Raw genomic sequence first — 25015 nt, forward strand, 5'->3', positions numbered from 1 at the left:
TACACCACAGTTACAGTTACACCACAGTTACAGTTACACCACAGTTACAGTTACAGTTACACCACAGTTACAGTTACAGTTACAGTTACACCACAGTTACAGTTACAGTAACAGTTACACCACAGTTACAGTTACACCACAGTTACAGTTACACCACAGTTACACCACAGTTACACCACAGTTACAGTTACACCACAGTTACAGTTACAGTTACACCACAGTTACAGTTACAGTTACACCACAGTTACAGTTACAGTTACAGTTACACCACAGTTACAGTTACAGTTACAGTTACACCACAGTTACAGTTACACCACAGTTACAGTTACAGTTACACCACAGTTACAGTTACAGTTACACCACAGTTACAGTTACAGTTACAGTTACACCACAGTTACAGTTACAGTTACAGTTACACCACAGTTACAGTTACACCACAGTTACAGTTACAGTTACACCACAGTTACAGTTACAGTTACAGTTACACCACAGTTACAGTTACACCACAGTTACACCACAGTTACAGTTACAGTTACACCACAGTTACAGTTACAGTTACAGTTACACCACAGTTACAGTTACACTACAGTTACAGTTACACCACAGTTACACCACAGTTACAGTTACAGTTACACCACAGTTACAGTTACACTACAGTTACAGTTACACCACAGTTACACCACAGTTACAGTTACAGTTACACCACAGTTACACCACAGTTACAGTTACAGTTACAGTTACACCACAGTTACAGTTACACCACAGTTACACCACAGTTACACCACAGTCACAGTTACACCACAGTTACAGTTACACCACAGTCACAGTTACAGTTACACCACAGTTACAGTTACACCACAGTTACACCACAGTTACAGTTACAGTTACAGTTACACCACAGTTACAGTTACACCACAGTTACAGTTACAGTTACACCACAGTTACAGTTACACCACAGTTACAGTTACAGTTACAGTTACACCACAGTTACATTTACAGTTACACCACAGTTACAGTTACACCACAGTTACAGTTACAGTTACACCACAGTTACAGTTACACCACAGTTACACCACAGTTACACCACAGTTACAGTTACACCACAGTTACACCACAGTTACAGTTACAGTTACACCACAGTTACAGTTACACCACAGTTACAGTTGCACCACAGTTACAGTTACACCACAGTTACAGTTACACCACAGTTACACCACAGTTACAGTTACACCACAGTTACAGTTACACCATAGTTACACCACAGTTACAGTTACACCACAGTTACAGTTACACCACAGTTACACCACAGTTACACCACAGTTACAGTTACACCATAGTTACACCACAGTTACAGTTACAGTTACACCACAGTTACAGTTACACCACAGTTACAGTTACACCACAGTTACACCACAGTTACAGTTACACCATAGTTACACCACAGTTACAGTTACACCACAGTTACAGTTACAGTTACACCACAGTTACACCACAGTCACAGTTACACCACAGTTACACCACAGTTACAGTTACAGTTACAGTTACACCACAGTTACAGTTACACCACAGTTACACCACAGTTACAGTTACACCACAGTTACAGTTACACCACAGTTACACCACAGTTACAGTTACACCACAGTTACACCACAGTTACACCACAGTTACAGTTACACCACTGTTACAGTTACAGTTACACCACAGTTACAGTTACACCACAGTTACAGTTACACCACAGTTACACCACAGTTACAGTTACACCACAGTTACACCACAGTTACACCACAGTTACAGTTACACCACAGTTACAGTTAGTTACACCACAGTTACAGTTACACCACAGTTACAGTCACACCACAGTTACAGTTAGTTACACCACAGTTACAGTTACACCACAGTTACAGTTACAGTTACACCACAGTTACGGTTACACCACAGTCACAGTTACACCACAGTTACAGTTACAGTTACACCACAGTTACAGTTACAGTTACACCACTGTCACAGTTACAGTTACACCACAGTTACAGTTACACCACAGTCACAGTTACACCACAGTTACAGTTAGTTACACCACAGTTACAGTTACAGTTACACCACAGTTACAGTTACACCACAGTTACAGTTACACCACAGTTACAGTTACACCACAGTTACACCACAGTTACACCACAGTTACAGTTACACCACAGTTACACCACAGTAACAGTTACACCACAGTTACACCACAGTTACAGTTACACCACAGTTACAGTTACAGTTACAGTTACACCACAGTTACAGTTACACCACAGTTACATTACAGTTACAGTTACACCACAGTTACAGTTACACCACAGTTACAGTTACAGTTACAGTTACACCACAGTTACAGTTACACCACAGTTACAGTTACACCACAGTTACATTACAGTTACAGTTACACCACAGTTACAGTTACACCACAGTTACATTACAGTTACACCACAGTTACAGTTACACCACAGTTACAGTTACAGTTACACCACAGTTACAGTTACACCACAGTTACAGTTACACCACAGTTACACCACAGTTACACCACAGTTACAGTTACAGTTACAGTTACAGTTACACCACAGTTACAGTTACACCACAGTTACATTACAGTACAGTTACACCACAGTCACAGTTACACCACAGTTACAGTTACACCACAGTTACACCACAGTTACAGTTACACCACAGTTACAGTTACACCACAGTTACACCACAGTTACAGTTACACCACAGTTACAGTTACACCACAGTTACACCACAGTCACAGTTACACCACAGTTACAGTTACACCACAGTTACACCAAAGTTACAGTTACACCACAGTTACAGTTACACCACAGTTACAGTTACAGTTACACCACAGTTACGGTTACACCACAGTCACAGTTACACCACAGTTACAGTTACACCACAGTTACAGTTACACCACAGTTACAGTTACAGTTACAGTTACACCACAGTTACAGTTACAGTTACACCACAGTTACAGTTACACCACAGTTACAGTTACACCACAGTTACACCACAGTTACAGTTACAGTCACACCACAGTTACAGTTACACCACAGTTACAGTTAGTTACACCACAGTTACACTACAGTTACAGCTACAGTTACAGTTACACCACAGTTACACCACAGTTACACCACAGTCACAGTTACACCACAGTTACAGTTACACCACAGTTACAGTTACACCACAGTTACACCACAGTTACAGTTACACCACAGTTACAGTTAGTTACAGTTACAGTCACAGTTACAGTTACAGTTACAGTTACACCACAGTTACAGTTACACCACAGTTACAGTTACACCACAGTTACAGTTACACCACAGTTACAGTTACAGTTACACCACAGTTACAGTTACAGTTACACCACAGTTACACCACAGTTACAGTTACACCACAGTTACACCACAGTTACAGTTACACCACAGTTACACCACAGTTACAGTTACAGTCACACCACAGTTACAGTTACACCACAGTTACAGTTAGTTACACCACAGTTACACTACAGTTACAGCTACAGTTACAGCTACAGTTACAGTTACACCACAGTTACACCACAGTTACAGTTACACCACAGTTACAGTTACACCACAGTTACACCACAGTTACAGTTACACCACAGTTACAGTTACACCACAGTTACAGTCACAGTTACACCACAGTTACAGTTACACCACAGTTACAGTTACACCACAGTTACACCACAGTTACACCACAGTTACAGTTACACCACAGTTACAGTTACACCACAGTTACACCACAGTTACAGTTACACCACAGTTACAGTTAGTTACACCACAGTTACAGTTACAGTTACACCACAGTTACAGTTACACCACAGTTACAGTTACACCACAGTTACAGTTACAGTCAAACCACAGTTACAGTTACACCACAGTTACAGTTACACCACAGTTACAGTTACAGTCACACCACAGTTACAGTTACACCACAGTTACAGTTACACCACAGTTACAGTTACACCACAGTTACAGTTACAGTCACAGTTACACCACAGTTACATTTACACCACAGTTACACCACAGTTACAGTTACAGTTACACCACAGTTACAGTTACACCACAGTCACAGTCACACCACAGTTACAGTTACACCACAGTTACAGTTACACCACAGTTACACCACAGTTACACCACAGTTATAGTTACACCACAGTTACAGTTACACCAGTTACAGTTACACCACAGTTACAGTTACAGTTACACCACAGTTACAGTTACAGTTACACCACAGTTACAGTTACACCAGTTACAGTTACACCACAGTTACAGTTACAGTTACACCACAGTTACAGTTACAGTTACACCACAGTTACACCACAGTTATAGTTACACCACAGTTACACCACAGTTACACCACAGTTACAGTTACACACAAGCAATTCGGGTTCAGTGTCTTGCCGGGGAGCTGAGTCTGTGTGTGTGTGTGTGTGTGTGTGTGTGTGTGTGTGTGTGTGTGTGTGTGTGTGTGTGTGTGTGTGTGTGTGTGTGTGTGTGTGTGTGTGTGTGTGTGTGTGTTCAGACTCGTGACGCTTGTTTTTCGGGTCAGTTTTTGCTCACTCAGCAAATCTGGCACAGACAGAATGTTGATCCAGAGATTAAACCGGACAAAAGAGCGGCGGCGTCACAACAGCACACCGCCGTCCTCTATATGACACCAGCAGCACGCCGCCACAGCACGCCACAACCACGGCGGACCAGACCGCCACAACTACAACCACGGCGGACCAGACCGCCACAACTACAACCACGGAGGACCAGACCGCCACAACTACAACCACGGAGGACCAGACCGCCACACCTACAACCACGGCGGACCAGACCGCCACAACTACAACCACGGAGAACCAGCACGCCACAACCACCGAGAACCAACCACGGAGGACCTGATCGCCACAACCACGACCACGGAGGACCTGAGCAGAGACACAGCAGCAGCCAATCAGCTTCAGCCTCTCCATCAGGATGTTCAGCAGGACTCTACTGCTCGTGTGCGTCGCCGTCTTCTTCTGTGCAGGTGAGACGACTGTTTCTGTCTCTGAAGACAAACCTGAGACGACTGTTTCTGTCTCTGAGGACAAACCTGAGACGACTGTTTCTGTCTCTGGAGACAAACCTGAGACGACTGTTTCCGTCTCTGGAGACAAACGTGAGACGACTGTTTCTGTCTCTGAAGACAAACCTGAGACGACTGTTTCTGTCTCTGGAGACAAACGTGAGACGACTGTTTCTGTCTCTGAAGACAAACCTGAGACGACTGTTTCTGTCTCTGGAGACAAACGTGAGACGACTGTTTCTGTCTCTGAAGACAAACCTGAGACGACTGTTTCTGTCTCTGAAGACAAACCTGAGACGACTGTTTCTGTCTCTGGAGACAAACCTGAGACGACTGTTTCTGTCTCTAGAGACAAACCTGAGACGACTGTTTCTGTCTCTAGAGACAAACCTGAGACGACTGTTTCTGTCTCTAGAGACAAACCTGAGACGACTGTTTCTGTCTCTGAAGACAAACGTGAGACGACTGTTTCTGTCTCTGAAGACAAACCTGAGACGACTGTTTCTGTCTCTGAAGACAAACCTGAGACGACTGTTTCTGTCTCTAGAGACAAACCTGAGACGACTGTTTCTGTCTCTGAAGACAAACCTGAGACGACTGTTTCTGTCTCTAGAGACAAACCTGAGACGACTGTTTCTGTCTCTAGAGACAAACCTGAGACGACTGTTTCTGTCTCTAGAGACAAACCTGAGACGACTGTTTCTGTCTCTGAAGACAAACCTGAGACGACTGTTTCTGTCTCTGGAGACAAACCTGAGACGACTGTTTCTGTCTCTGGAGACAAACCTGAGACGACTGTTTCTGTCTTTGGAGACAAACCTGAGACGACTGTTTCTGTCTGTAGAGACAAACCTGAGACGACTGTTTCTGTCTCTGAGGACAAACCTGAGATGACTGTTTCTGTCTCTGAAGACAAACCTGAGACGACTGTTTCTGTCTCTAGAGACAAACGTGAGACGACTGTTTCTGTCTCTAGAGACAAACCTGAGACGACTGTTTCTGTCTCTGGAGACAAACCTGAGACGACTGTTTCTGTCTCTAGAGACAAACCTGAGACGACTGTTTCTGTCTCTGAGGACAAACCTGAGACGACTGTTTCTGTCTCTGAAGACAAACCTGAGACGACTGTTTCTGTCTCTGAAGACAAACCTGAGACGACTGTTTCTGTCTCTGAAGACAAACCTGAGACGACTGTTTCTGTCTCTGAAGACAAACCTGAGACGACTGTTTCTGTCTCTGGAGACAAACCTGAGACGACTGTTTCTGTCTCTAGAGACAAACCTGAGACGACTGTTTCTGTCTCTAAAGACAAACCTGAGACGACTGTTTCTGTCTCTGAGGACAAACCTGAGACGACTGTTTCTGTCTCTGGAGACAAACCTGAGACGACTGTTTCTGTCTCTGGAGACAAACCTGAGACGACTGTTTCTGTCTCTGGAGACAAACCTGAGACGACTGTTTCTGTCTCTAGAGACAAACCTGAGACGACTGTTTCTGTCTCTAGAGACAAACGTGAGACGACTGTTTCTGTCTCTGAGGACAAACCTGAGACGACTGTTTCTGTCTCTGAAGACAAACCTGAGACGACTGTTTCTGTCTCTGAAGACAAACCTGAGACGACTGTTTCTGTCTCTGGAGACAAACCTGAGACGACTGTTTCTGTCTCTAGAGACAAACCTGAGACGACTGTTTCTGTCTCTGGAGACAAACCTGAGACGACTGTTTCTGTCTCTGAGGACAAACCTGAGACGACTGTTTCTGTCTCTGAAGACAAACCTGAGACGACTGTTTCTGTCTCTAGAGACAAACGTGAGACGACTGTTTCTGTCTCTGAAGACAAACCTGAGACGACTGTTTCTGTCTCTGGAGACAAACCTGAGACGACTGTTTCTGTCTTTAGAGACAAACCTGAGACGACTGTTTCTGTCTCTAGAGAAACCTGAGACGACTGTTTCTGTCTCTGGAGACAAACCTGAGACGACTGTTTCTGTCTGTGTGTGTGTGTGTGTGTGTGTGTCTGTGTGTGTTTCTGTGTGTGTGTGTGTGTCTCTGTGTGTGTGTGTGTGTGTGTGTCTGTGTGTGTGTGTGTGTCTCTGTGTGTGTGTGTGTGTTTCTGTGTGTGTGTGTGTGTCTCTGTGTGTGTGTGTGTGTCTGTGTGTGTGTGTGTGTCTCTGTGTGTGTGTGTGTCTCTGTGTGTGTGTGTGTGTTTCTGTGTGTGTGTGTGTGTGTGTCTCTGTGTGTGTGTGTGTGTGTGTGTGTGTGTGTGTGTCTCTGTGTGTGTGTGTGTGTGTGTCTCTGTGTGTGTGTGTGTGTGTGTGTGTGTGTGTGTGTGTGTGTGTGTGTGTTAGTAACATCAGTGTAACTCTGTGTTTCAGATGCTGAGGATAAATCCAGACTCTTCAGGAGGGTGAGACACAACTTTACTCTAACTTCTAACTCTGCTGCAGACGGACAGGGTCCAGTGACCCGGGCCGGTCCAGTGACCCGGGCCGGTCCAGTGACCCGGTCCAGTCCAGTGACCCGGGCCGGTCCAGTGACCCGGGCCGGTCCAGTCCAGTGACCCGGGCCGGTCCGGTCCAGTGACCCGGTCCAGTCCAGTGACCCGGGCCGGTCCGGTCCAGTGACCCGGGCCGGTCCGGTTCTCCTCAGCGTCTCCTCTCTGTGGGGGAAGGAGCCGGAGCTTGTGAGGGAGGTGGAGCTCCCAGTTAGATCTGGGGGGGCTCACCTCCACACACAGTCTGGATCTGGACCCGTGCTCCTGGATAGGGGCTGGACCCTGGTCTTCTCTGGAGGGGCCCAGGGTGTGAGGGGCCGGGCGGGTGTGGGGAGACTCTCAAACCCCCGGCTGAGCGCCGCGGTGTTGGAGTTGACCCCGGTGGACCAGAGGGTGGCCTCCTTACGCCTGCGGGTGGTGGGGGGGGGGCTCTGACTGTTGTTGGTGCAGATGCAGCGAACAGCAGTTCAGAGTCTGGGGCCTTCTTGGAGACCCTGAATGGAGTCCTGCATGGGGCTCCAGTAGGGGACTCCAGAGTCCTGCATGGGGCTCCAGTAGGGGACCCCACAGAGGCAAAGCCCCAGGATCCATGAGCTGCATCCACACATGCTGAAAGCTCTGAGGCTGGAGGGGCCGTCCTGGTCCTGGTCCTGGTCCTGGTCCTGGTCCTGGTCCACACGTCTCTGACACACTGGTGGAAGTCTGGGACAGTGCCGAGGGAGTGGCAGACCGGGGTGGTGGTTCCTGTTCAGAAAGGGGGACCAGAGGGTGAGAGCCAGTTCCAGGGGGATCACACTCCTCAGCCTCCCTGGTGAAGTCGACTCCAAGGTGCTGGAAAGGAGGTTGGTCCTGTAGAACCTCAGACTGAAGAGGAACCAGGTGGATCCAGTCCTGGACCTGGACCAGGACCAGCTCTGCACTCTCCAGGATCCTGGAGGGGGTCTGGGAGTGGGCCCATCCGGTCTACATGTGCTTTGTGGATCTGGAGAAGGCCCATGACCGGGTCCCTGGAGATACTGTGGGAGGTGCTGGGGGAGTCTGGGGTGAGGGGGTCACTTCTGAGGGGGTCCAGTCTCTGTACCCCCAAAGAGAGAGCTGAGTCCGGATCCTGGGCAGTGAGGCGGAGTGGTTCCTGGTGGGGGTCGGCCTCCTCCAGGGGGGCACTCTGTCCCCAATCCTGTTTGTGGTTTTCATGGACAGGATATGGAGGCGTAGTGGTGGTGGGGAGGGGCTGCAGGTGGGTGGGCTGAGGTCAGTGACCTTCAGCACGGCACGGGTCTGGGTGCAGGTCTGGGTTCAGGTCTGGGTGCAGGTCTGGGTGCAGGTCTGGGTTCAGGTCTGGGTGCAGGTCTGGGTTCAGGTCTGGGTTCAGGTCTGGGTGCAGGTCTGGGTTCAGGTCTGGGTGCAGGTCTGGGTTCAGGTCTGGGTGAGGGTTCAGGTCTCTGAGTTGTACTGTTCATGTGTTCTGTATGTGTATGTGCAGCCCTCCTGTGTGGGGATGAGCGTGACTCAGGCGTGTCCTCTGAACTTCTCTCCGGTCTGCGGCAGCGACGGCGTCACTTACCCCAACGAGTGCTCGCTGTGCGTCCAGAGACTGTGGGTGCCCCCGTCCCTGCTGACTCATCAAGAATCATTATTTATGCTGACTCATCAATGATTATTTATGCTGATCATCATTAATGATTATTTATGCTGACTCATCATCAATGATTATTTATGCTGACTCATCAATGATTATTTATGCTGATCATCATTAATGATTATTTATGCTGACTCATCCAGAATGATTATTTATGCTGACTCATCATTAATGGTTATTTATGCTGACTCATCATTAATGGTTATTTATGCTGACTCATCATTAATGGTTATTTATGCTGACTCATCATTAATGGTTATTTATGCTGACTCATCATTAATGATTATTTATGCTGACTCATCAATGATTATTTATGCTGACTCATCATTAATGGTTATTTATGCTGACTCATCATTAATGGTTATTTATGCTGACTCATCATTAATGGTTATTTATGCTGACTCATCATTAATGATTATTTATGCTGACTCATCAATGATTATTTATGCTGACTCATCATTAATGGTTATTTATGCTGACTCATCATTAATGGTTATTTATGCTGACTCATCATTAATGGTTATTTATGCTGACTCATCATTAATGATTATTTATGCTAACTCATCAATGATTATTTATGCTGACTCATCATTAATGGTTATTTATGCTGACTCATCATTAATGGTTATTTATGCTGACTCATCATTAATGGTTATTTATGCTGACTCATCCAGAATGATTATTTATGCTGACTCATCATTAATGGTTATTTATGCTGACTCATCATTAATGGTTATTTATGCTGACTCATCATTAATGATTATTTATGCTGACTCATCAATGATTATTTATGCTGACTCATCATTAATGGTTATTTATGCTGACTCATCATTAATGGTTATTTATGCTGACTCATCATTAATGGTTATTTATGCTGACTCATCATTAATGGTTATTTATGCTGACTCATCATTAATGATTATTTATGCTGACTCATCAATGATTATTTATGCGGACTCATCATTAATGGTTATTTATGCTGACTCATCATTAATGGTTATTTATGCTGACTCATCATTAATGATTATTTATGCTGACTCATCAATGATTATTTATGCGGACTCATCATTAATGGTTATTTATGCTGACTCATCATTAATGGTTATTTATGCTGACTCATCTATAATGATTATTTATGCTGACTCATCATTAATGGTTATTTATGCTGACTCATCATTAATGGTTATTTATGCTGACTCATCATTAATGGTTATTTATGCTGACTCATCTATAATGATTATTTATGCTGACTCATCATTAATGGTTATTTATGCTGACTCATCATTAATGGTTATTTATGCTGACTCATCTATAATGATTATAATTATTAATTATTTCCGTTCAGGGAGAAAAACGCCGACATCCTGATCGTGAGGGAGGGGTCCTGCTGATGACATCATCCCACGCCCAGGTGCTGACGTCATCACGTGTTTCTGACTCGTTAGCATGTAGCTGTTAGCACGTAGCTGTTAGCATGTAGCTGTTAGCATGTAGCTGTTAGCACGTAGCTGTTAGCACGTAGCTGTTAGCATGTAGCTGTTAGCACGTAGCAGCTCTGATAAAAACAGTTTTATATTTTCATATCTCTGTAAAATTTTATTAAAGACTTTCTTCTTCTGCGATTTCAGCGTCTTTTCTAAACCAATCCTTCACAATAAAGGTACTTTTCCAAACTAATCCTTCACAATAAAGGTACTTTTCCAAACTAATCCTTCACAATAAAGGTACTTTTCTAAACCAATCCTTCACAATAAAGGTACTTTTCTAAACTAATCCTTCACAATAAAGGTACTTTTCTAAACCAATCCTTCACAATAAAGGTACTTTTCTAAACCAATCCCTTCACAATAAAGGTACTTTTCCAAACTAATCCTTCACAATAAAGGTACTTTTCTAAACCCATCCTTCACAATAAAGGTACTTTTCTAAACCAATCCCTTCACAATAAAGGTACTTTTCTAAACTAATCCTTCACAATAAAGGTACTTTTCCAAACTAATCCTTCACAATAAAGGTACTTTTCTAAACTAATCCTTCACAATAAAGGTACTTTTCTAAACTAATCCTTCACAATAAAGGTACTTTTCTAAACCAATCCCTTCACAATAAAGGTACTTTTCCAAACTAATCCTTCACAATAAAGGTACTTTTCTAAACCAATCCTTCACAATAAAGGTACTTTTCTAAACTAATCCTTCACAATAAAGGTGCTTTTCTAAACTAATCCTTCACAATAAAGGTGCTTTTCTAAACTAATCCTTCACAATAAAGGTGCTTTTCTAAACTAATCCTTCACAATAAAGGTACTTTTCTAAACTAATCCTTCACAATAAAGGTACTTTTCCAAACTAATCCTTCACAATAAAGGTACTTTTCTAAACCAATCCTTCACAATAAAGGTACTTTTCTAAACTAATCCTTCACAATAAAGGTACTTTTCTAAACTAATCCTTCACAATAAAGGTGCTTTTCTAAACTAATCCTTCACAATAAAGGTGCTTTTCTAAACTAATCCTTCACAATAAAGGTACTTTTCTAAACTAATCCTTCACAATAAAGGTACTTTTCTAAACCAATCCCTTCACAATAAAGGTACTTTTCCAAACTAATCCTTCACAATAAAGGTACTTTTCTAAACCCATCCTTCACAATAAAGGTACTTTTCTAAACCCATCCTTCACAATAAAGGTACTTTTCTAAACCCATCCTTCACAATAAAGGTACTTTTCTAAACCAATCCTTCACAATAAAGGTACTTTTCTAAACTAATCCTTCACAATAAAGGTACTTTTCTAAACTAATCCTTCACAATAAAGGTACTTTTCTAAACCAATCCCTTCACAATAAAGGTACTTTTCCAAACTAATCCTTCACAATAAAGGTACTTTTCTAAACTAATCCTTCACAATAAAGGTACTTTTCTAAACTAATCCTTCACAATAAAGGTACTTTTCTAAACTAATCCTTCACAATAAAGGTACTTTTCTAAACCAATCCCTTCACAATAAAGGTACTTTTCCAAACTAATCCTTCACAATAAAGGTACTTTTCTAAACTAATCCTTCACAATAAAGGTACTTTTCTAAACTAATCCTTCACAATAAAGGTACTTTTCTAAACCAATCCTTCACAATAAAGGTACTTTTCTAAACTAATCCTTCACAATAAAGGTACTTTTCTAAACCCATCCTTCACAATAAAGGTGCTTTTCTAAACTAATCCTTCACAATAAAGGTGCTTTTCTAAACTAATCCTTCACAATAAAGGTACTTTTCTAAACCAATCCTTCACAATAAAGGTACTTTTCTAAACTAATCCTTCACAATAAAGGTACTTTTCTAAACTAATCCTTCACAATAAAGGTACTTTTCTAAACCAATCCTTCACAATAAAGGTACTTTTCTAAACCCATCCTTCACAATAAAGGTACTTTTCTAAACCAATCCTTCACAATAAAGGTACTTTTCTAAACTAATCCTTCACAATAAAGGTACTTTTCTAAACCCATCCTTCACAATAAAGGTACTTTTCTAAACCCATCCTTCACAATAAAGGTACTTTTCTAAACCCATCCTTCACAATAAAGGTACTTTTCTAAACCCATCCTTCACAGTAAAGGTACTTTTCTAAACTAATCCTTCACAATAAAGGTACTTTTCTAAACCCATCCTTCACAATAAAGGTACTTTTCTAAACCCATCCTTCACAATAAAAGGTACTTTTCTAAACCAATCCTTCACAATAAAGGTACTTTTCTAAACCCATCCTTCACAATAAAGGTACTTTTCTAAACCCATCCTTCACAGTAAAGGTACTTTTCTAAACTAATCCTTCACAATAAAGGTACTTTTCTAAACCCATCCTTCACAATAAAGGTACTTTTCTAAACCCATCCTTCACAATAAAAGGTACTTTTCTAAACCAATCCTTCACAATAAAGGTACTTTTCTAAACCCATCCTTCACAATAAAGGTACTTTTCTAAACCCATCCTTCACAATAAAGGTACTTTTCTAAACTAATCCTTCACAATAAAGGTACTTTTCTAAACCAATCCTTCACAATAAAGGTACTTTTCTAAACTAATCCTTCACAATAAAGGTACTTTTCTAAACTAATCCTTCACAATAAAGGTACTTTTCTAAACCAATCCTTCACAATAAAGGTACTTTTCTAAACCAATCCTTCACAATAAAGGTACTTTTCTAAACCAATCCTTCACAATAAAGGTACTTTTCTAAACCAATCCTTCACAATAAAGGTACTTTTCTAAACTAATCCTTCACAATAAAGGTACTTTTCTAAACCAATCCTTCACAATAAAGGTACTTTTCTAAACCCATCCTTCACAATAAAGGCACTTTTCTAAACCAATCCTTCACAATAAAGGTACTTTTCTAAACTAATCCTTCACAATAAAGGTACTTTTCTAAACCAATCCTTCACAATAAAGGTACTTTAACTGTAGTTAACAGTCACGGTTTTTGACTTCAGTTTGTGTCGGAGCAGAAAAGACTTTTCCTCTGAGTTTGATCAAAGTAATAAAAATAATAATAAAATAATAAAATAAGGATTTAGAGTAAAGTTTAACACAGATTATAAACACAGTTTGGTGCGTTCGTTGACGTCCTCTGGGCTCAGAAGTTGTAGAGTTTAACACAGATTATAAACACAGTTTGGTGCGTTTGTTGACGTCCTCTGGGCTCAGAAGTTGTAGAGTTTAACACAGATTATAAACACAGTTTGGTGCGTTTGTTGACGTCCTCTGGGTTCAGAAGTGTCACATTAGTTCGTTAAAGGCTGAACCTGCAGAACGATCAGAGCGGCTCCGTCTGGAGCAGGGACGTCAAAGTCAAACACGTCAGATGTGCTCTGAGCCGAGGGCCGGACGGGTTCATGTTTATTAAAACTATTAAAATGATGCATCTAACCTGTTGAACCAAGACCTGACACAGTGAACCGTATTATATATAATAATTAAATTAATAATCACATATTAATGTGTGGCTGCAGCAGTAATTTCAGCTGAGAACATTTTCCATCAGGCTCACAGACAAAAACAAGCTGAACGTTGACATCTGCCCTGAATGCTTAAGAATATTGAAGACGGGGCGGCCCACTTGCGGCGCTACAGTGAGTTTGCGGGCTACCGTTGCATTGTGGGTAATGTAGTTTTGGTGCGTGACCAACACCAGCAGGCGGCTGTGGCGTGCGGCCGGTTCTGATACTAACCAAACATCATCCCGGGGGCCAAGATCATTCATTGGCGGGCCGAATCTGGCCCGCGGGCCTTGACTTTGACACCCATGATCTAGAGTCTCCAGATCGTCGTCTCAACAACAAAGTAGAAGTCCAGCAGTGGGGTTGCCAGGTTGGTCAGACCCGGCCCAGCAGTGGGGTTGCCAGGTTGGTCAGACCCGGCCCAGTAGCTCCAGGAGACCAGAGTCTGTTTGAGCCTGTTTGAACCCGTCCCCTCCAGAAAACCACAGCATCAAAACAAGGATTAGAGTTTGACTGACAGTTAGCATTAGCCGTTAGCGTTAGCCGTTCCAGCTAAGTGCAGATGAAAGTGATGTTGGCATCCAGGAGCAGCGTAGCCATGTGGGCGTGCGTTTGAATGGCGTTCCTCTCCTTTCTCTCAGTCCATGGAGTGAATGCTCGGCCTATAGTGACTCACAGCCTACAGTAGCTGCACCCAACAACAGGCAACCCTGGCAACCAGCCTACAGTAGCTGCACCCAACAACAGACAACCCTGGCAACCAGCCTACAGTAGCTGCACCCAACAACAGGCAACCCTGGCAACCAGCCTACAGTAGCTGCACCCACCAACAGACAACCCTGGCAACCAGTCTACAGTAGCTGCACCCAACAACAGACAACCCTGGCAACCAGCCTACAGTAGCTGCACCCAACAACAGACAACCCTGGCAACCAGCCTACAGTAGCTGCACCCAACAACAGACAACCCTGGCAACCAGCCTACAGTAGCTGCACCCAACAACAGGCAACCCTGGCAACCAGCCTACAGTAGCTGCACCCAACAACAGGCAACCCTGGCAACCAGCAACGTCCAACGCTATTGGCTGCTGCCATGGAAACACAACGGGACAGGAAGTCAAACATTAAAATATTTATTCAGACTAAGAGTGGCGTGGCGCTCCACAGGGCCCAGGTTCGGGTCCAGGTTCAGGTCCAGGTTCGGGCCCAGGTTTGGGTGCAGGTTCGGGCCCAGGTTTGGGTCCAGGTTCGGGCCCAGGTTCAGGTCCGGGTCCAGGTTTGGGCCCAGGTTCAGGTCCAGGTTCGGGTCCAGGTTCGGGCCCAGGTTCGGGTCCAGGTCTGGGCCCAGGTTCGGGCCCAGGTTCGGGTCCAGGTTCAGGTCCAGGTTCGGGTCCAGGTTCAGGTCCAGGTCTGGGCCCAGGTTCTTTATTTAAATGTTGTATTTGAGCAGAAAAGACGTTTGATGTTTGTTTTATTTTGTTTTTCTGACGTTAAAGAAAAATTAGAAACAGCTGAAAAACACAAAGTGACTTTAATGATGAAGAGAAATCTGATTATTAATATAATAAATAAATATATAATATGAGTTCAGTTACGGGGCAGCGTGCAGACGCCTCAGAGACGTGGACCAGGACCAGGACCAGGACCGCTGGAGTCAGAACTCCTCGAACACGAACTCCTCGCCGCTCTCAAACATGGAGGAAACAGGAAGTCGGGGGCGGGGCTTATCAAGGCAGATGATGTCATCACAGGACCGACTCCTCCCACCGAGCGAAGGCTCCGCCTCCTCCTGACAGGCAGAACTCAGGAAATGAGTCCATGTGGAGACTGGACCAGGACCGGGAGCTCTGGTCTGGGTCAGACCGGGGGCTCTGGTCTGGGTCAGGCTGGGGGCTCTGGTCTGGGTCAGGCTGGGGGCTCTGGTCTGGGTCAGACTGGGGGCTGTGGTCTGGGTCAGGCTGGGGGCTCTGGTCTGGGTCAGACTGGGGGCTCTGGTCTGGGTCAGACTGGGGGCTCTGGTCTGGGTCAGACCGGGGGCTCTGGTCTGGGTCAGACCGGGGGCTCTGGTCTGGGTCAGACTGGGGGCTCTGGTCTGGGTCAGACTGGGGGCTCTGGTCCAATCAGCCTGCAGAGTAGAACGTGTGAGTGCTGTTAGCTTAGCTTAGCATGAAGCCTGATGTCACCATTGTTGGTGATGTCATCATGTTACCTGTCCAGGTGAGCAGCTGTCCGGTCCTTCCTCTCGTCTCTTCCTCTTCCTGTCAGAACACAGAGGGTTAAACACCTGTGCTCACCTGTCCCTGCCGTGCTCACCTGTCCTCACCCGTCCCTGCTGTCCTCACCTGTCCCTGCTGTCCTCACCTGTCCTCACCCGTCCCTGCTGTCCTCACCTGTCCCTGCTGTCCTCACCCGTCCCTGCTGTCCTCACCTGTCCCTGCTGTCCTCACCTGTCCCTGCCGTGCTCACCTGTCCTCACCTGTCCCTGCTGTCCTCACCTGTCCCTGCTGTCCTCACCCGCCCCTGCTGTCCTCACCTGTCCCTGCTGTCCTCACCTGTCCCTGCTGTGCTCACCTGTCCTCACCTGTCCCTGCTGTCCTCACCTGTCCCTGCCGTGCTCACCTGTCCCTGCTGTCCTCACCTGTCCCTGCTGTCCTCACCTGTCCTCACCTGTCCCTGCTGTCCTCACCTGTCCCTGCCGTGCTCACCTGTCCTCACCCGTCCCTATTGTCCTCACCTGTCCCTGCCGTGCTCACCTGTCCTCACCTGTCTGTCACTACAGGTGTGTTACCTAAAGCTTTGACTGACAGGCAGGTGGGCGTGTCCACTCAAGTCTTACCTGTCAATCATGCTGTTGTCATGGAGATGCTGCCTGTCCATGAAAACAGCCTCCTCTTCCTCCGGCTCCGCCTCCTCAGGTGGGTCCAGGTATTTGCTCCAGCGGCTCACTGGGGTCTGGACCCCCACAGTCTGGACCCCCAGAGTCTGGACCCCCAGAGCCTGGACCCCCTGAGTCTGGACCCCCTGAGTCTGGACCCCCTGAGTCTGGACCCCCAGAGCCTGGACCCCCACAGTCTGGACCCCCACAGTCTGGACCCCCTGGTCCTGTTCCTCGGCTTCTTCATCAGCCTCCACCTGCTTCCTGTGGGGGCAGACAGACAGGTGGGGACAGACAGACAGGTGAGGACAGACAGGTGAGGACAGACAGACAGGTGAGGACAGACAGACAGGGACAGACGGGTGGGGACAGACAGAGACAGACAGACAGACAGGTGAGGACAGACAGACAGGGACAGACGGGTGGGGACAGACAGACAGGTGGGGACAGACAGACAGGTGAGGACAGACAGACAGGTGAGGACAGACAGAGACAGACAGACAGGTGGGGACAGACAGACAGGTGAGGACAGACAGACAGGGACAGACGGGTGGGGACAGACAGAGACAGACAGACAGGTGAGGACAGACAGAGACAGACAGACAGGTGGGGACAGACAGACAGGTGGGGACAGACAGACAGGTGAGGACAGACAGACAGGGACAGACGGGTGGGGACAGGGTGGTTACCATAGCGACCCCGTGCCGTCCTCCAGCAGCGCTCCTCTCATGGCGTTCAGCTTCTGAACATGGCGTCTGCAGTCGGCCCCGGAGCCCCGCCCAAACTCCTGTCAGCCAATCAGCACGAAGAGAAGTGTGACGCAAACATATTCATAATTAAACAAAATAAACATAAATATAAACAAACATAAACATAAATAAATGTTCACCTTGAGCAGCGACTGCTTCTCTCCACACAGTTTACAGCTCCACCTGCTCACCTTCTTCACCTGACACACACAGTTAGCCTGTTAGCTTCAAGGAGCTTAGCCTGCTAGCATCGGTTAGTCTGTTAGCATCACAGTTAGCCTGTTAGCTTCAAGGAGCTTAGCCTGCTAGCATCGGTTAGTCTGTTAGCATCACAGTTAGCCTGTTAACATCAATTAGCTTAGCCTGCTAGCTTCAGCTAGCCTGTTATCGTCACAGTAAGCCTGTTGTTTTCAATTAGCTAAGCCTGTTGGCCTCCGTTAGCATGTTAGCTTCAGTTATGTTCAGTTAGCTTAGCCTGTTATCGTCACGGTAAGCCTGTTGTTTTCAATTAGCCTGTTAGCTTCAGCTATGTTCAGTTAGCCTGTTATCGTCACAGTAAGCCTGTTGTTTTCAGTTAGCTTCAGCTAGCCTGTTAGCTTCAGTTAGCCTGTTAGCTTCAGTTAGCCTGTTAGCTTCAGTTAGCCTGTTACCTGTTGAACCTGGAAGCTCTGGCAGCTGAAACACCGGAGCACGTGGAACTCCTGAACCATGACGTCACCAGAGTTGAAGTGTATTAACGGCTCCGGTTTGTTTGTATTAACGGCTCCGGTTGGTTTGTGTTAACGGCTCCGGTTTGTTTGTATTAACGGCTCCGGTTTGTTTGTATTAACGGCTCCGGTTGGTTTGTTTTAACGGCTCCGGTTGGTTTGTTTTAACGGCTCCGGTTGGTTTGTGTTAACGGCTCCGGTTGGTTTGTGTTAACGGCTCCGGTTGGTTTGTGTTAACGGCTCCGGTTGGTTTGTTTTAACGGCTCCGGTTGGTTTGTTTTAACGGCTCCGGTTGGTTTGTTTTAACGGCTCCGGTTGGTTTGTATTAACGGCTCCGGTTGGTTTGTGTTAACGGCTCCGGTTGGTTTGTGTTAACGGCTCCGGTTGGTTTGTGTTAACGGCTCCGGTTGGTTGGTTTGTGTTAACGGCTCCGGTTGGTTTGTATTAACGGCTCCGGTTGGTTTGTGTTAACGGCTCCGGTTGGTTTGTGTTAACGGCTCCGGTTGGTTTGTGTTAACGGCTCCGGTTGGTTTGTGTTAACGGCTCCGGTTGGTTGGTTTGTGTTAACGGCTCCGGTTGGTTTGTTTTAACGGCTCCGGTTGGTTTGTGTTAACGGCTCCGGTTGGTTTGAGTTAACGGCTCCGGTTGGTTTTTATTAACGGCTCCGGTTGGTTTGTATTAACGTTGGTTCGGTCGTCAGTTTTTTTCCCGGGTTTGTTTTTCCCGCGTTGACACGTCACACCGTACGTCACAGGAGCTGTGGAAGGAGGCTCGGACAACGATCAAAACGGCGCCATTTTGTTTGGTGACTCGGCCTCTTCACGCGGCTGAGCCGGCGCCATCTTGCTCCGGGGTTCTCAGCGTTTCCGGTCACAGTGAAACAGGAACTAAGTGTTTATTTCTGAGGAAAAACACACACGTGACACACACCTACACACACCTGAGACACACACACACACACCTGTACACACACACACACACCTGAACACACACACACACCTGAACACACACACACACACACCTGTACACACACCTGAGACACACACACCTGAACACACACACACACACACACACCTGTACACACACCTGAGACACACACACCTGAACTCTCACCTGATCTTAACTTTCTTTATTAAACACAAACAGCTTTGTTATGATTTTCTCGGCTGTGACGAAGAATCTCAGGATTTATTCAAACTTTCAAATTAAAGTTAAACACCACAGAAGAAGAACGTGTTTATTAGACAACAGAAGAAGAAACGAACATTAGGATTAAAAACAACAGAGCAAACGTCAGTGACGTCACAGTGACGTCACAGGAACAAGGCTTCAGTGACTTCAAAATAAAAGTTTAATAAAAGTGAATCTGAAGTGAAACATTTGAGTTTCTCCAGATAAAAGTCAAGTTTTTAGTTTTCAGTCATGAATCAAATTATTCAGACGATCAACAACAACAACGACAACAATAATAACAGTTATTGTTGTTAACAACAACAACAACAATAATAACAGTTGTTGTTATAAACAAGCAGAAACACTTTGAATTCTCCTGAAAGACTCAAACTTTCACTGATTCGCCGTCGTGTGGCATTATTTACAGAAACAATCAGAGAAATGGTTCATCTGGGGGTGAGACAGGTGAGACAGGTGGAGAGGTGAGACAGGTGTTCAGACAGACGGAGGTGAGACAGGTGGAGAGGTGAGACAGGTGTTCAGTCAGGTGGAGGTGAGACAGGAGGAGGTGAGACAGGTGAGACAGGAGGAGGCGAGACAGGTGTTCAGACAGGTGGAGGTGAGACAGGAGGAGGTGAGACAGGTGAGACAGGTGAGACAGGAGGAGGTGAGACAGGTATTCAGACAGATGGAGGTGAGACAGGCGGAGAGGTGAGACAGGTGTTCAGACAGGTGGAGGTGAGACAGGTGTTCAGACAGGTGGAGGTGAGACAGGTGTTCAGACAGACGGAGGTGAGAAAGGTGGAGAGGTGAGACAGGTGTTCAGACAGGTGGAGGTGAGACAGGTGGAGAGGTGAGACAGGTGTTCAGACAGGTGGAGGTGAGACAGGTGGAGAGGTGAGACAGGTGTTCAGACAGCTGGAGGTGAGACAGGTGTTCAGACAGGTGGAGGTGAGACAGGTGTTCAGACAGCTGGAGGTGAGACAGGTGTTCAGACAGACGGAGGTGAGACAGGTGTTCAGACAGGTGGAGGTGAGACAGGTGTTCAGACAGCTGGAGGTGAGACAGGTGTTCAGACAGACGGAGGTGAGACAGGTGTTCAGACAGCTGGAGGTGAGACAGGTGTTCAGTCAGGTGGAGGTGAGACAGGAGGAGGTGAGACAGGTATTCAGACAGATGGAGGTGAGACAGGCGGAGAGGTGAGACAGGTGTTCAGACAGGTGGAGGTGAGACAGGTGTTCAGACAGGTGGAGGTGAGACAGGTGTTCAGACAGACGGAGGTGAGAAAGGTGGAGAGGTGAGACAGGTGTTCAGACAGGTGGAGGTGAGACAGGTGGAGAGGTGAGACAGGTGTTCAGACAGGTGGAGGTGAGACAGGTGGAGAGGTGAGACAGGTGTTCAGACAGCTGGAGGTGAGACAGGTGTTCAGACAGGTGGAGGTGAGACAGGTGTTCAGACAGCTGGAGGTGAGACAGGTGTTCAGACAGGTGGAGGTGAGACAGGTGTTCAGACAGCTGGAGGTGAGACAGGTGTTCAGACAGATGGAGGGGAGACAGGTGTTCAGACAGGTGGAGGTGAGACAGGTGTTCAGACAGGTGGAGGTGAGACAGGTGTTCAGACAGCTGGAGGTGAGACAGGTGTTCAGACAGACGGAGGTGAGACAGGTGTTCAGACAGACGGAGGTGAGACAGGTGTTCAGACAGCTGGAGGTGAGACAGGTGTTCAGTCAGGTGGAGGTGAGACAGGTGTTCAGACAGACGGAGGTGAGACAGGTGTTCAGACAGACGGAGGTGAGACAGGTGTTCAGACAGGTGGAGGTGAGACAGGCGTTCAGACAGACTGGGTGAGGTCGTGGTCGGAGGCGGAGCTTATCTGGCGCTCCACGGCCCTCTGGGCCTTGCAGGCGGCCATCTTGTTGTGGATGTCGCTCTTCTTCTCGAAGTAGCTGACGAGCGCCGCCTCCGTGAGCAGCGACGCCAGCACCTGCTCGAAGGAGATCGACCAATCCTGGTCCAGCACGCTGCCCCGCCTCTGACCGCCGCCGCCGCCGATCAGCACGGTGTCGTCGGCGATGTCCTCGCTCTGCAGCGAGCCGGAGCTCACCACGGAGTACGAGGACGCCGACGCGTCGTCTTTGCTTTCCTCGTCCGGCTCCAGCTGAGCGTCGGCCAGCGCCCGGCACAGACCCTCGCCGGGCCCCTCCTCCCCCTGAGGGGCGGGGGGCGTGGCCTGAGCGGCGGCGCCCTCGGGCTTCTTGCCGCCGTTGTTGAACTTCTTGCCGACCTCGCCGATCCGCAGCAGCAAACTCGCCACGGTGGCGATGGCGTGATACAGCTCCTGCTCCTGAGGCTCCTCACTGAACATGTTGTACAGGGTCTTACACAGGTCGATGAACTGCTCCTGCAGACAGACAGGTGACAGACAGACAGACAGGTGAGACAGACAGACAGGTGAGAGACAGACAGACAGGTGAGAGACAGACAGACAGGTGAGTGAGAGACAGACAGGTGACAGACAGACAGGTGACAGACAGACAGGTGAGAGACAGACAGGTGAGAGACAGACAGGTCGATGAACTGCTCCTGCAGACAGACAGGTGAGAGACAGACAGACAGGTGAGACAGACAGACAGACAGGTGAGAGACAGACAGACAGGTGAGAGACAGACAGACAGGTGAGAGACAGACAGACAGGTGAGAGACAGACAGGTGAGAGACAGACAGACAGGTGAGAGACAGGCAGACAGGTGAGAGACAGACAGACAGGTGAGAGACAGACAGACAGGTGAGACAGACAGACAGACAGGTGAGAGACAGACAGACAGGTGAGAGACAGACAGGTGAGAGACAGACAGACAGGTGAGAGACAGACAGACAGGTGAGAGACAGACAGGTGAGAGACAGACAGACAGGTGAGAGACAGGCAGACAGGTGAGAGACAGACAGGTGAGAGACAGACAGACAGGTGAGAGACAGACAGGTGAGAGACAGACAGACAGGTGAGAGACAGACAGACAGGTGAGACAGACAGACAGGTCAATGAACTGCTCCTGCAGACAGACAGGTGAGAGACAGACAGACAGGTGAGAGACAGACAGACAGGTGAGACAGACAGACAGACAGGTGAGAGACAGACAGACAGGTGAGAGACAGACAGGTGAGAGACAGACAGGTGAGAGACAGACAGACAGGTGAGAGACAGACAGACAGGTGAGAGACAGACAGACAGGTGAGAGACAGACAGACAGGTGAGACAGACTGACAGGCCAATTAACTGCTCCTGCAGACAGACAGGTGAGAGACAGACAGACAGGTGAGAGACAGACAGACAGGTGAGAGACAGACGGGCTCACCTGGTTCATCCTGGGCAGGTCTTTGATGGTTTCTGTCTTCAGCTCTTTTTCTTTGGCCCACATCCTCAGGTAATATCTGTAGTCCTTCACCTTCTCCTCTGGAACTACAAACATGGAGGACCATCAATATACAACATACACACACCTGAGACACACACCTGAACACACACCTGAACACACACCTGAACACACACCTGAGACACACACCTGAACACACCTGTGACACACACCTGAGACACACACCTGAGACACACACCTGAACACACACACCTGAACACACACCTGAACACACACCTGAGACACACACCTGAACACACACACCTGAGACACACACCTGAACACACACACCTGAGACACACACCTTAACACACCTGTGACACACACCTGAGACACACCTGTGACACACACCTTAGACACACACACCTGAACACACCTGAACACACCTGAGACACACCTGAACACACACCTGAGACACACCTTAGACACACACACCTGAACACACCTGAACACACCTGAACACACACCTGAGACACACCTTAGACACACACCTGAACACACACCTGAGACACACACCTGAACACACACCTGAGACACACACCTGAACACACACCTTAGACACACTTGAGACACACACACCTGAGACACATACACCTGAACACACCTGAGACACACACCTGAACACACCTGAGACACACACCTGAACACACCTGAACACACACCTGAGACACACACCTGAACACACACCTGAGACACACACCTGAACACACACCTGAGACACACACCTGAACACACACACCTGAGACACACACCTTAACACACCTGTGACACACACCTGAGACACACCTGTGACACACACCTTAGACACACACACCTGAACACACCTGAACACACCTGAACACACCTGAGACACACCTGAACACACACCTGAGACACACCTTAGACACACACACCTGAACACACCTGAACACACCTGAACACACCTGAACACACACCTGAGACACACCTTAGACACACACCTGAACACACACCTGAGACACACACCTGAACACACACCTGAGACACACACCTGAACACACACCTTAGACACACTTGAGACACACACACCTGAGACACATACACCTGAACACACCTGAGACACACACCTGAACACACCTGAACACACCTGAACACACACCTGAGACACACACCTGAACACACACCTGAGACACACACCTGAACACACACCTGAGACACACACCTGAACACACACCTTAGACACACTTGAGACACACACCTGAGACACACACCTGAACACACACCTGAACACACCTGAACACACCTGAGACACACACCTGAACACACACACCTGAGACACACACCTGAACACACATGAACACTCACCTGAACACACACACCTGAGACACACACCTGAACACACACCTGAGACACACACCTGAACACACACCTTAGACACACTTGAGACACACACCTGAGACACACACCTGAACACACACCTGAACACACCTGAACACACCTGAGACACACACCTGAACACACACACCTGAGACACACACCTGAACACACATGAACACTCACCTGAACACACACACCTGAGACACACACCTGAACACACACACCTGAGACACACACATGAACACTCACCTGAACACACACCTGAACACACACACCTGAGACACACACCTGAACACACACCTGAGACACACCTGAACACACACCTGAACACACACACCTGAGACACACACCTGAACACACACCTGAGACACACCTGAACACACACACCTGAGACACACACCTGAACACACACCTGAGACACACACCTGAACACACCTGTGACACACACCTGAGACACACCTGTGACACACACCTGAACACTCACCTTTCTTGTCGTCGCTGACTCCGCCCTCCTCCTCACCTGCAG

The 25015-nt window shown here is 47.1% G+C and overlaps 3 protein-coding genes across 6 annotated transcripts in view; 1 reads left to right on the top strand and 2 right to left on the bottom strand.

Annotated features, from left to right (window-relative positions):
* The first annotated feature begins 4945 nt into the window (after nucleotides 1–4945).
* Nucleotides 4946–10678, top strand: LOC310966382 (putative pancreatic secretory proteinase inhibitor). Its single transcript, XM_083940968.1, has 4 exons — nucleotides 4946–5070; nucleotides 7485–7516; nucleotides 9087–9199; nucleotides 10588–10678. The coding sequence occupies exons 1-4, from the start codon at nucleotides 5019–5021 to the stop codon at nucleotides 10631–10633; spliced, it is 243 nt and encodes an 80-aa protein (XP_083797094.1). The 5' UTR covers nucleotides 4946–5018; the 3' UTR covers nucleotides 10634–10678.
* Nucleotides 10679–15842: 5164 nt separating this feature from the next.
* Nucleotides 15843–18575, bottom strand: LOC310966393 (uncharacterized protein; the record flags this gene model as incomplete). The annotated part of the gene is made up of 6 exons (XM_083940980.1): nucleotides 15843–16366; nucleotides 16451–16499; nucleotides 17078–17380; nucleotides 17806–17903; nucleotides 18006–18065; nucleotides 18516–18575. 6 exons carry the CDS (start codon nucleotides 18573–18575, stop codon nucleotides 15896–15898), a joined length of 1041 nt encoding a protein of 346 aa, XP_083797106.1. The 3' UTR covers nucleotides 15843–15895.
* A 1166-nt stretch (nucleotides 18576–19741) lies between these two features.
* tbc1d9b (TBC1 domain family member 9b) overlaps nucleotides 19742–25015 on the bottom strand; it is a 28372-nt gene continuing 23098 nt past the window's right edge. For all 4 annotated transcript variants that reach the window (XM_083940962.1, XM_083940960.1, XM_083940961.1 and 1 more), the window contains 3 exons: nucleotides 24974–25009; nucleotides 23098–23201; nucleotides 19742–22145 (listed from right to left, as the gene is read on the bottom strand). In XM_083940962.1, coding sequence (XP_083797088.1) covers nucleotides 21576–22145; nucleotides 23098–23201; nucleotides 24974–25009 — 710 coding nt within the window. In that variant the 3' untranslated portion in view covers nucleotides 19742–21575. The remainder of the gene's footprint in view (nucleotides 22146–23097; nucleotides 23202–24973; nucleotides 25010–25015) is intronic.

The sequence above is a fragment of the Echiichthys vipera genome (genome assembly GCF_963691815.1).
Source record: "Echiichthys vipera genome assembly, contig: SCAFFOLD_40, whole genome shotgun sequence".
NCBI classification, from domain to species: domain Eukaryota; kingdom Metazoa; phylum Chordata; class Actinopteri; order Perciformes; family Trachinidae; genus Echiichthys; species Echiichthys vipera.

Bases quoted from the DNA above. Each gene is read 5' to 3' on its own strand.
- LOC310966382 (XM_083940968.1), top strand. From the start codon at position 5,019: ATGTTCAGCAGGACTCTACTGCTCGTGTGCGTCGCCGTCTTCTTCTGT. The intron at 7,517-9,086 runs GTGAGACACAAC...GTGTATGTGCAG, and splicing joins AATCCAGACTCTTCAGGAGG to CCCTCCTGTGTGGGGATGAG. The intron at 9,200-10,587 runs GTGGGTGCCCCC...ATTTCCGTTCAG, and splicing joins TCGCTGTGCGTCCAGAGACT to GGAGAAAAACGCCGACATCC.